General features: G+C 43.7%; 2 protein-coding genes across 2 annotated transcripts in view; one reads left to right on the forward strand and one right to left on the reverse strand.

Annotated features, from left to right (window-relative positions):
* Positions 1 to 824, forward strand: part of LOC139364514 (zinc finger protein 271-like) — a 31,660-nt gene extending 30,836 nt beyond the window's left edge. The window contains exon 4 of the mRNA XM_071101304.1: positions 16 to 824. Coding sequence (XP_070957405.1) covers positions 16 to 494 — 479 coding nt within the window. The 3' untranslated portion in view covers positions 495 to 824. The remainder of the gene's footprint in view (positions 1 to 15) is intronic.
* LOC139364513 (merozoite surface protein 9-like) overlaps positions 1 to 12,676 on the reverse strand; it is a 324,715-nt gene that overhangs the window by 188,451 nt on the left and 123,588 nt on the right. The gene's annotated exons all lie outside the window — the stretch shown is intronic.

The following is a 12,676-nucleotide window of genomic DNA, read 5'->3' on the forward strand; positions in this document are numbered from 1 at the left end:
AAAGCTTAAAATCACATGAGAGGACACACACAGGGGAAAAACCACACAATTGCTCCCAGTGTGGAAAGAGTTTTTCCCACTCAGCGACCCTGAATCAACATAAGAGAATACATTCTCGAGATAAGCCTTACCACTGTTCCCAATGTGGAAAGAATTTTGCATTGTCAGATAACCTGAAAGAGCATGAGAGGACACACACAGGAGAGAAGCCTTACCAATGCTCCCAGTGTGGAAAGAGATTTTCAAGATCACCGGACCTAAAGAAGCATGAAAGGACACACACAGGAGAAAATCCTTACCACTGCTCCCAGTGTGGAAAGAGTTTTACTGACTTAGATAGCCTGAACATACATAAGCTAAATCACTCTAAAGAGAAACCATACCATTGTTCCCAGTGTGGAAAGAGTTTTACTAAGCTAGGGAACCTGAAAAGGCATGTGGACAAACACACACAGGGGAGGATAACCTCAGAGTTTGGAAAGAGTTTTAGTTAGGGAACCCAATTGTGGAAAGACATTTTCCCAGACAGAGGACCTGAAAACACATGACAGAATAGAGAGGCTGTGTTCTAATGAGTCACTGTGTTCTGACTGATGTTTGACCGTTGTTTTATGTCACATTAAATCATATTGTTTATATTAAATTTAACTCAAATATAGGCCTCTACTTTTGTTTTAGTTTTTTCCTCTGGAGACATGATCATGTCTAAAATAAGATTACAATTTTAAAATGTGTTTAATCGAATACAAGTATGAACCCTTATTATTCCACAATGTGCTGATTGTAAAAATGATTTGATTAATGCAACATTATCTGAATAAACTGTATAGAACGATGTTAGCCGCTAGTGGACATTCATTATCTACATCTATGTACTTACAGAAATGAGTTATTTGAATGGCGGGCTGGAAGGTGGATAACACAACGTATCAGGACAGGTCTTGTGATTGGGTGAATGGATGGCTGGAGGGGTCTTCTGATTGGGTGAATGGATGGCAGGAGAGGTCTTCTGATTGGGTGAATGGATGTCAGGACAGGTCTTCTGAGTGGGTGATTGGATGGCTGGATGGTAGATAACACAACATGTCAGTCAGAACAGTAGGAGAGGGTTTTGGGAGCCTTTAACCTTTTTTATTTAAATTAGTTTGCTTCTTTAGTCTTTTTGGTTTTCAATAGGCTTTGTCTATTACAGCGAACACCTGGTAAAGAGGAACTTATCATCTCTGATCCACCTCAGTAGTCCGGTAGTGTCCACCTATCTGGTAAAGAGGAGGTGATCATCTCTGATCCACCTCAGTAGTACGTAGTGTCCACCTATCTGGTAATGAGGAGGTTACCATCTCTGGTCCCCCTCAGTAGTCCTGTAGTGTCCACCTATCTGGTAAAGATGAGGTTACCATACCTGATCCCCCTCAGTAGTCCTGTAGTGTCCACCTATCTGGTAAAGATGAGGTTACCATCTCTGATCCCCCTCAGTAGTCCTGTAGTGTCCACGTATCTGGTCAAGAGGAACTTACCATCATCTCTGGTCCACCTCAGTAGTCCTGTAGTGTCCACCTATCTGGTAAAGTGGAGGTGGGGTTTGCACATTGTAGTCTATTCCATTTGTCCTTAAGTGAAATTTCCACCCACCCGGGGAACCTGGCCATGCAAAACAAACTAGCCCGATATTTCTGCCTCATGGACATAGCAGGTTAGGAGGCTGAGGTTAGGAAAATGGTTAGCTAAATTGCTCTCCTAACCTGCTACGAAATGTCACTTCCGGTCGTAACTGTATTCCATCTAGTCACAACCGAGAATCATGAATTGACTTCCTGAAACTATTCAACCACTGTATTTCGTCTGTGAGCTAGTTGATCAACCAACAGTTTGAGTTGCCTGATCTTGTGGTTTCTGTTCACTAGGAGAGTCAGTATGTACAGTGGGGAGAACAAGTATTTGATACACTGCCGATTTTGCAGGTTTATCATAGGTACACTTCAACTGTGAGAGACCGAATCTAAAACAAAAATCCAGAAAATCACATTGTATGATTTTTAAGTAATTAATTTGCATTTTATTGCATGACAAGTATTTTATACATTAGAAAAGCAGAACTTAATATTTGGTACAGAAACATTTGTTTGCAATCACAGAGATCATACGTTTCCTGTAGTTCTTGACCAGGTTTGCACACACTGCAGCAGGGATTTTGGCCCACTCCTCCATACAGACCTTCTCCAGATCCTGCAGGTTTTGGGGCTGTCACTGGGCAATACGGACTTTCAGCTCCCTCCAAAGATGTTCTATTGGGTTCAGGTCTGGAGACTGGCTAGGCCACTCCAGGACCTTGAGATGATTCTTACTGCCCTGGCTGTGTGTTTCGGGTCGTTGTCATGCTGGAAGACCCAGCCACGACCCATCTTCAATGCTCTTACTGGGGGGAGGAGGTTGTTGGTCAAGATCTCGCGATACATGGCCCCATCCATCCTCCCCTCAATACGGTGCAGTCGTCCTGTCCCCTTTGCAGAAAAGCATCCCCAAAGAATGATGTTTCCACCTCCTTGCTTCACGGTTGGGATGGTGTTCTTGGGGTTGTACTCATCCTCCTCCTTCCTCCAAACACGGCGAGTGGAGTTTAGACCGAAAAGCTCTATTTTTGTCTCATCAGACCACATGACCTTCTCCCATTTCTCCTCTGGATCATCCAGATGGTCATTGGCAAACTTCAGACGGGCCTGGGCATGCGCTGGCTTGAGCAGGGGGACCTTGCGTGCGCTGCAGGATTTTAATCCATGACGGCGTAGTGTGTTTCTAATGGTTTTCTTTGAGACTGTGGTCCCATCTCTCTTCAGGTCATTGACCAGGTCCTGCCGTGTAGTTCTGGGCTGATCCCTCCCCTTCGTCATGATCATTGATGCCCCATGAGGTGAGATCTTGCATGGAGCCCCAGACTGAGGGTGATTGACCGTCATCTTGAACTTCTTCCATTTTCTAATAATTGCGCCAACAGTTGTTGCCTTCTCACCAAGCTGCTTACTTATTGTCCTGTAGCCCATCCCAGCCTTGTGCAGGTCTACAATTTTATCCCTGATGCGCTTACACAGCTCCCTGGTCTTGGCCATTGTGGAGAGGTTGGAGTCTGTTGGATTGAGTGTGTGGACAGGTGTCTTTTATACAGGTAACGAGTTCAAACAGGTGCAGTTAATACAGGTAATGAGTGGAGAACAGGAGAGCTTAAAGAAAAACTAACAGGTCTGTGAGAGTCGGAATTCTTACTGGTTGGTAGGTGATCAAATACACTGCTCAAAAAAATAATGGGAACACTAAAATAACACATCCTAGATCTGAATGAAATATTCTTATTAAATACTTTTTTCTTTACATAGTTAAATGTGCTGACAACAAAATCACACAAAATGTATCAATAGAAATCAAATTTATCAACCCATGGAGGTCTGGATTTGGTGTCACACTCAAAATTAAAGGGGAAAACCACACTACAGGCTGATCCAACTTTGATGTAATGTCCTTAAAACAAGTCAAAATGAGGCTCAGTAGTGTGTGTGGCCTCCACGTGCCTATATGACCTCCCTACAATGCCTGGGCATGCTCCTGATGAGGTGGCGGATGGTCTCCTGAGGGATCTCCTCCCAGACCTGGACTAAAGCATCCGCCAACTCCTGGACAGTCTGTGGTGCAACGTGGCGTTGGTGGATTTAGCGAGACATGATGTCCCAGATGTGCTCAATTGGATTCAGGTCTGGGTAACGGGCGGGCCAGTCCATAGCATCAATGCCTTCCTCTTGCAGGAATTGCTGACACTCCAGCCACATGAGGTCTAACATTGTCTTGCATTAGGAGGAACCCAGGGCCAACCGCACCAGCATATGGTCTCACAAGGGGTCTGAGGATCTCATCTCGGTACCTAATGGCAGTCAGGCTACCTCTGGCGAGCACATGGAGGGCTGTGCGGGCCCCCCAAAGAAATGCCACCCCACACCATGACTGACACACCACCAAACCGGTCATGCTGGAGGATGTTGCAGGCAGCAGAACGTTCTCCACGGCGTCTCCCGACTCTGTCACGTCTGCTCAGTGTGAACCTGCTCTCATCTGTGAAGAGCACAGGGCGCCAGTGGCAAATTTGCCAATCTTGGTGTTCTCTGGCAAATGCCAAACGTCCTGCACGGTGTTGGGCTGTAAGCACAACCCCCACCTGTGGACGTCGGGCCCTCATACCACCCTCATGGAGTCTGTTTCTGACCGTTTGAGCAGACCCATGCACATTTGTGGCCTGCTGGAGGTCATTTTGCAGGGCTCTGGCAGTGCTCCTCCTTGCACAAAGGCAGAGGTAGCAGTCCTGCTGCTGGGTTGTTGCCCTCCTATGGCCTCCTCCACGTCTCCTGATGTACTGGCCTGTCTCCTGGTAACGCCTCCATGCTCTGGACACTACGCTGACAGACACAGCAAACCTTCTTGCCACAGCTCGCATTGATGTGCCATCCTGGATGAGCTGCACTACCTGAGCCACTTGTGTGGGTTGTAGACTCCGTCTCATGCTACCACTAGAGTGAAAGCACCGCCAGCATTCAAAAGTGACCAAAACATCAGCCAGGAAGCATAGGAACTGAGCAGTGGTCTGTGGTCACCGCCTGCAGAACCACTCCTTTATTGGGGGTGTCTTGCTAATTGCCTATAATTTCCACCTGTGCTCTAGTCCATTTGCACAACAGCATGTGAAATTTATTGTCAATCAGTGTTGTTTCCTAAGTGGACAGTTTGATTTCACAGAAGTGTGATTGACTTGGAGTTACATTGTGTTGTTTAAGTGTTCCCTTTATTTTCTTGAGCAGTGTACTTACAATGGGGCAAAAAAGTATTCAGTCAGCCACCAATTGTGCAAGTTCTCCCACTTAAAAATATGAGAGGCCTGTAATTTTCATCATAGGTACACTTCAACTATGACAGACAAAATGAGAAAAAAAAATCCAGAAAATCACATTGTAGGATTTTTAATGTATTTATTTGCAAATTATGGTGGAAAATAAGTATTTGGTCACCTACAAACATCAAGATTTCTGGCTCTCACAGACCTGTAACTTCTTCTTTAAGAGGTCTGAGTCTCATGATATACCAGGGACTATGCATGCAGTTAGGTTTGTATGCAGTCTGATGATATACCAGGGACTGGGGATGCAGTTAGGTTTGTATGCAGTCTGATGATATACCAGGGCCTGGGGATGCACAGTTGGGTTTGTTTTTCTCTAACTATTCTACAGTTTGCTCCCAGCAGCATTCATAGAACATAGATCACTGTTAAACTAGGCTGCAGAGTGTTTCTAGTTTGACAGATAATTCAACCAGTATTTGACCAGTGGGTTTCTTTAAATGAATGAATATGAAACTGCCTTAAATACAGATGTGAAGGACAGTATGTTTTAAATTCTCACTCAAAATTTCACTGCTCTATTTGAACGTCTCAATATAAGATTATTATTTAATGAAAGGAATAAAAAATAAATTGGTCTGCGAATGAAAAATATAAAAGCGTATCTTAACTGTGTTTCCCCTCCAGTCAGCAGACGACGATGTGCGTCTTTCAGGCGACGCTGCCAGCGTGACGTATAATCTAGTGGACGGGTCTTTAGTGGATTGGACGGATCAACAATAAGGAGTCAGATGCCATTTTTATTTATACCTTTATTTAACTAGGCAAGTTGGTTAAGAACAAATTCTTATTTTCAATGACGACCCAGGAACAAGTGGGTTAACTGCCATGTTCAGGGGCAGAACAACATATTTTTACCTTGTCAGCTCCGGGATTCAATCCACCAACCTTTCGAGTTACTAGTCCAATGCTCTAACCACTAGGCTAAAACATTTAGACTGTTTCTGTGCATATTTGCCTCTGTGTTTTCAATATACTTCTGACATCTACTTAATTGCCCCCATTTTAAATGTTATAGGTACATTGTTGGTCAACTAGCTGGCTTGATAAGTTAGCCTAGCACTAAACTAGTCGCTCATGCTAACTAGCTAGCTAGCTAAGCTACTCTCCTCCTGCTGAAGAAGAAGAGGTCTGGGCGGAGAAAGAGGGTCTGTGGCTGAACATTGTCGTGAAAGAGGAGAAGGATGTCTCAGTAAAACAAGAAGTAGAGGGTGGGTGTTACAGCGAAAGAAGAGGAAGACGCGTTCAGAGTGAAAGAGGAGGAGGATGTTACAGTAAAAGAAGAGGAAGAGAAAAAGGAGGATGCAGTTGAAGTGAATGAGGAGAAAGAGGGAGAGAGAACTGTTATATTGACAGAGGAGTCAGGAGATCTGATTACCGCCAGTAAGTACTGTCTTAAAAACGGGCACTAACTCTCCAAAGTTTTTGAACTAATGTGTGATTTTAAAGCAGCATGCTACTGAAATTCTACACTTGAAAATGTTCTGTACTACTACAGGAGTTTGTTATAATATAATATTAAAGCTACATTTTAAAATGGGTAATTAAATCCCTGAATGCTGATTGGGTGACAGCTGTGGTATATCAGGCCGTATACCATGGGTATGACAGAAATTGTATTTTTACTGTTCTAATTACGTTGGTAACCAGTTTATAGTTGCAATAATCCACCTCAGGTTTCTGATATATGGCCAATATACCACAGCTAAGGACTGTATCCAGGCACTCTGTGTTGCGTTGTGCATAAGGAAAGTCTTTAACCATGCTATATTGGCCATATACCACACTTCCTCGGGTCTTATTGCTTAACTGTGACATGTGTATACCATCAGAGACCCCCCCCACCACAAAATCACAACTTAATTGTCTCACCAAATGGCAAACAAGTTATAAATGAAACGTTTGACGTGTGTCTATTGTAGACCTTGCATGGAGTGTGTAAATACGCAAAAAGTAGATTTCAGATGTTGGAGAAATACAGAAAATAACAAGCATTATTGACATGAAATGGACTCGTGTTATGGTGAGACTAAACATATTAGCAAAAGGACAAGCGTTTTGGGGAGATGGAACATATTAGCAAAAGGACAAGCGTTTTGGGGAGACTAAACATATTAGCATATTAGCAAAAGTTTGTAAGTCTACATAAAACATGGCCAAAATAGCCGTTTCAAGGAAAGGCTGAACTAAAGAATTATAATTTAGAAAATATAGTAATTATTACTTTAGAGATGAAGTGGGCCACCAACAAAACGTTATTAACATTTAAATCAAATGCAGCCTATAACATTGACTGAAATAGTAATATATATTATTATAGAGCTCTGCTCAGCCTAAAGCATGACATGATCTATTATTTTAGACCTCTGCTCAGCCTAAAACATGACATTATATATTATTATAGAGCTCTGCTCAGCCTATAAACATGACAGAATATATTATTATATCAAATCAAATCAAATTTATTTATATAGCCCTTCGTACATCAGCTGATATCTCAAAGTGCTGTACAGAAACCCAGCCTAAAACCCCAAACAGCAAGCAATGCAGGTGTAGAAGCACGGTGGCTAGGAAAAACTCCCTAGACAGGCCAAAACCTAGAGAGGAACCAGGCTATGTGGGGTGGCCAGTCCTCTTCTGGCTGTGCCGGGTGGAGATTATAACAGAACATGGCCAAGATGTTCAAATGTTCATAAATGACCAGCATGGTCGAATAATAATAAGGCAGCAGCACGGTCAGGTGGACTGGGGACAGCAAGGAGTCATCATGTTAGGTAGTCCTGGGGCATGGTCCTAGGGCTCAGGTCAGTTGAAACTGGAGCAGCAGCACGGCCAGGTGGACTGGGGACAGCAAGGAGTCATCATGTCAGGTAGTCCTGGGGCATGGTCCTAGGGCTCAGGTCAGTTGAAACTGGAGCAGCAGCACGGCCAGGTGGACTGGGGACAGCAAGGAGTCATCATGTCAGGTAGTCTTGGGGCATGGTCCTAGGGCTCAGGTCCTCCGAGAGAGAGAAAGAAAGAGAGAAGGAGAGAATTAGAGAACGCACACTTAGATTCACACAGGACACCGAATAGGACAGGAGAAGTACTCCAGATATAACAAACTGACCCAGCCCCCCCGACACATAAACTACTGCAGCATAAATACTGGAGGCTGAGACAGGAGGGGTCAGGAGACACTGTGGCCCCATCCGAGGACACCCCCGGACAGGGCCAAACAGGAAGGATATAACCCCACCCACTTTGCCAAAGCACAGCCCCCACACCACTAGAGGGATATCTTCAACCACCAACTTACCATCCTGAGACAAGGCTGAGTATAGCCCACAAAGATCTCCGCCATGGCACAACCCAGGGGGGGGGCGCCAACCCAGACAGGATGACCACATCAGTGAATCAACCCACTCAGGTGACGCACCCCCTCCAGGGACGGCATGAGAGCCCCAGTAAGCCAGTGACTCAGCCCCTGTAATAGGGTTAGAGGCAGAGAATCCCAGTGGAAAGAGGGGAACCGGCCAGGCAGAGACAGCAAGGGCGGTTCGTTGCTCCAGAGCCTTTCCGTTCACCTTCCCACTCCTGGGCCAGACTACACTCAATCATATGACCCACTGAAGAGATGAGTCTTCAGTAAAGACTTAAAGGTTGAGACCGAGTTTGCGTCTGACATGGGTAGGCAGACCGTTCCATAAAAATTTAGCTCTATAGGAGAAAGCCCTGCCTCCAGCTGTTTGCTTAGAAATTCTAGGGACAATTAGGAGGCCTGCGTCTTGTGACCGTAGCGTACGTGTATGTACGGCAGGACCAAATCAGAGAGATAGGTAGGAGCAAGCCCATGTAATGCTTTGTAGGTTAGCAGTAAAACCTTGAAATCAGCCCTTGCTTTGACAGGAAGCCAGTGTAGAGAGGCTAGCACTGGAGTAATATGATCAAATTTTTTGGTTCTAGTCAGGATTCTAGCAGCCGTATTTAGCACTAACTGAAGTTTATTTAGTGCTTTATCCGGGTAGCCGGAAAGTAGAGCATTGCAGTAGTCTAACCTAGAAGTGACAAAAGCATGGATTAATTTTTCTGCATCATTTTTGGACAGAAAGTTTCTGATTTTTGCAGTGTTACGTAGATGGAAAAAAGCTGTCCTTGAAATGGTCTTGATATGTTCTTCAAAAGAGAGATCAGGGTCCAGAGTAACGCCGAGGTCCTTCACAGTTTTATTTGAGACGACTGTACAACCATTAAGATTAATTGTCAGATTCAACAGAAGATCTCTTTGTTTCTTGGGACCTAGAACAAGCATCTCTGTTTTGTCCGAGTTTAAGAGTAGAAAGTTTGCAGCCATCCACTTCCTTATGTCTGAAACACATGCTTCTAGCAAGGGCAATTTTGGGGCTTCACCATGTTTCATTGAAATGTACAGCTGTGTGTCATCCGCATAGCAGTGAAAGTTAACATTATGTTTTCGAATAACATCCCAAGAGGTAAAATATATAGTGAAAACAATAGTGGTCCTAAAACGGAACCTTGAACACTGAAATTTACAGTTGATTTGTCAGAGGACAAACCATTCACAGAGACGAACTGATATCTTTCCGACAGATAAGATCTAAACCAGGCCAGAACTTGTCCGTGTAGACCAATTTGGGTTTCCAATCTCTCCAAAAGAATGTGGTGATCGATGGTATCAAAAAGCAGCACTAAGGTCTAGGAGCACGAGGACAGATGCAGAGCCTCGGTCCGATGCCATTAAAATGTAATTTACCACCTTCACAAGTGCCGTCTCAGTGCTATGATGGGGTCTAAAACCAGACTGAAGCATTTCGTATACATTGTTTGTCTTCAGGAAGGCAGTGAGTTGCTGCGCAACAGCCTTTTCTAATATTTTAGAGAGGAATGGAAGATTCGATATAGGCCGATAGTTTTTTATATTTTCTGGGTCAAGGTTTGGCTTTTTCAAGAGAGGTTTTATTACTGCCACTTTTAGTGAGTTTGGTACACATCCGGTGGATAGAGAGCCGTTTATTATGTTCAACATAGGAGGGCCAAGCACAGGAAGCAGCTCTTTCAGTAGTTTAGTTGGAATAGGGTCCAGTATGCAGCTTGAAGGTTTATAGAGCTCTGCTCAGCCTATAAACATGACAGAATATATTATTATAGAGCTCTGCTCAGCCTAAACATCACCTATAAACATGACAATCACACCGTCACCAAGTTTGTTTAATAATGTATTGTTGTGAAGACTGACCTCGGGTTATTGAGGTATCTAGTCTGGATAAAACCTCATAGGAAAACAGTTCTATTATGCGGAGATTTCATTCAGGTCTATCTTTAGTATTAAACAAATTACTCTGTCTTCGGCAGGAGAGAGACCAGACTCTCACTCTGACAGCAGAAAGAGTCCTTCAGAGGAACCAGACACGGAGATGCCCAAACCAGCGAGACGACACCACTGCTCCTACTGTGGAAATAGTTTTACCCGATTACTACACCTGAAAGCACATGAGAGAATACATACAGGAGAAAAGCCCTTCCACTGTTCCCAGTGTGAAAAGAGTTTTAGGTGGTTAACGAGTCTGAAAAAGCATGAGAAGGGACACACACAAGAAAAGCTCTACCAATGCTCCTTGTGTGGAAAGAGTTTTACCAAGTTAGGGGGTCTGACAAGGCATGAGAGGACACACACAGGAGGGGATAAGACGTACCACTGCTCCCAGTGTGGCAAGAGATTTAACCGGTTAAGGCATCTGAATAAGCATGAAAGAATACATACACAGGAGGAGAAGACATACCACTGCTCTCATTGTGGAAAGACATTTTCGCAGTCAGAGGACCTGGAATCACATGAGAGAATAGAGAGACTGTGTTCTGACTTGTGTTTTTGACTGAGAATTTGTGTTTTTGTTTGTCACATTAAATCATTAAATATTGTTTAAATTAAATCAGACATGAAAATCTGACCAAAACAACAGGCCTGTTTCTGTTGTTTATTCATCTTGATCTAAAATCACATTAAATATTTTAACATGTGTATTTCATTTTCATTATGAACTTTGATTGGTTGTATACAAGTATAAATCCTCTGATGTAGTTCATAATATGATTTGGATATTGCTAAATGTAAATTATTATATAAGGAAGTAAGTAGCCTTGGCTTGTAGCTGTTTCTGTAGTGTGAGGCAGCTTGATGTACAAGTACTTCCTCTGGACAAGACTCTAGTCTGTACAGTACACAGTGTAGTAGCAGGAGCCTATCTCCTGTTTCTGTACAAGTACTTCCCCTGGACAAGACTCTAGTCTATGAAGTTATTACATAGATTAATTGAATTTTGCTATTCATCACTCCAACATTGGATTTGATTTGATATATGATTTGGATATTGCTAAATTACTTTGATTGGATACAGCTGCAGCCAAATATATTGGCACCCTTACACTTAGAAATAATTTCCCTATTTCTTCTCAAATCAGTTGAAATTGAGGGTGGTCTGGTACCACTACTATACTGTGATGGTCTCCACACCTTGTTATTGTACTAGTACCACTACTATACTATGATGGTCTCCACCTTGTTATTGTACTAGTACCACTACTATACTATGATGGTCTCTACACCTTGTTATTGTACTAGTACCACTACTATACTATGATGGTCTCCACCTTGTTATTGTACTAGTACCACTACTATACTATGATAGTCTCCACACTTTGTTATTGTACTAGCTCCACTACTACACTATGATGGTCTCCACACCTTATTGTACTAGCTCCACTACTAGTATCACTACTATACTATGATGGTCTCCACACCTTATTGTACTAGCTCCACTACTTTACTATGATGGTCTCCACACCTTGTTATTGTACTAGCGCCACTACTATACTATGGTGGTCTTCACACCTTGTTATGATACTAGCTCCACTACTAGTACCACTACTATACTATGATGGTCTCCACACCTTCTTTACTGGCAAATCGTTAGTATTCAGCTAACCACGGTTTGTGGTCATCAGCTATCCTTTAGCTCGAAAATCTATCGAAAATCTATCGCCAGTTTTGTACGGCGCAGCGCGGCTCGGAACGGAACATACCGGACCAATTTTTCTCTCCATGTCCCTGGATTTCAACTGCTCTCTGGACATTCATACCCGGATCTCACAGCTAGCTAGCTGCTATCCGTGTGACAGTCGGCTTTCGTCGATTCCGGAGCAAACATCGATTGTTCCGGTGCTAGCCAGCTCCGTCAATCACTCCTGAGTTCCATCATTCACTCCTGGGCTGCAGTCACCTATCCGGACCCGTTTCACTGCCTACGCGGAGCCCCACCGGGCCTTCACAACTGGACTGCCGACGTTATCTACCTGAATGAGATCCGGCTGGCTCCTCTGTCGCGACGTTACCTGAACGCCCATCTGCGGCCCGCTAACCGTTAGCTGTTTTACCGGCTGCTATCTGAATAGACAATCGGACAATTTATTTATTTTTATTATTATTATTATGTTTTCTTCTCGGGCCTCTATAACTATATCTATTGTTCTTATTTTTGTTGTTGTTGTGTGATTTGGATTAATCCCCTCTACCACACGGAACCCCACTAATCTACTGACCGAACGCAAGAGGTGGCTAACAACAGACTCCATCCTATGCTAGCTTGCTACCGGTTGGCCTGGCTAGCTGTCTAAATCGCCGTGACCCTCAACCAACCTCTCCACTCACTGGACCCTTTTGATCACTCGACTAAGCATGCCTCTCCTTAA

The sequence above is a fragment of the Oncorhynchus clarkii genome, chromosome 13 (assembly GCF_045791955.1).
Source record: "Oncorhynchus clarkii lewisi isolate Uvic-CL-2024 chromosome 13, UVic_Ocla_1.0, whole genome shotgun sequence".
NCBI lineage: Eukaryota > Metazoa > Chordata > Actinopteri > Salmoniformes > Salmonidae > Oncorhynchus > Oncorhynchus clarkii.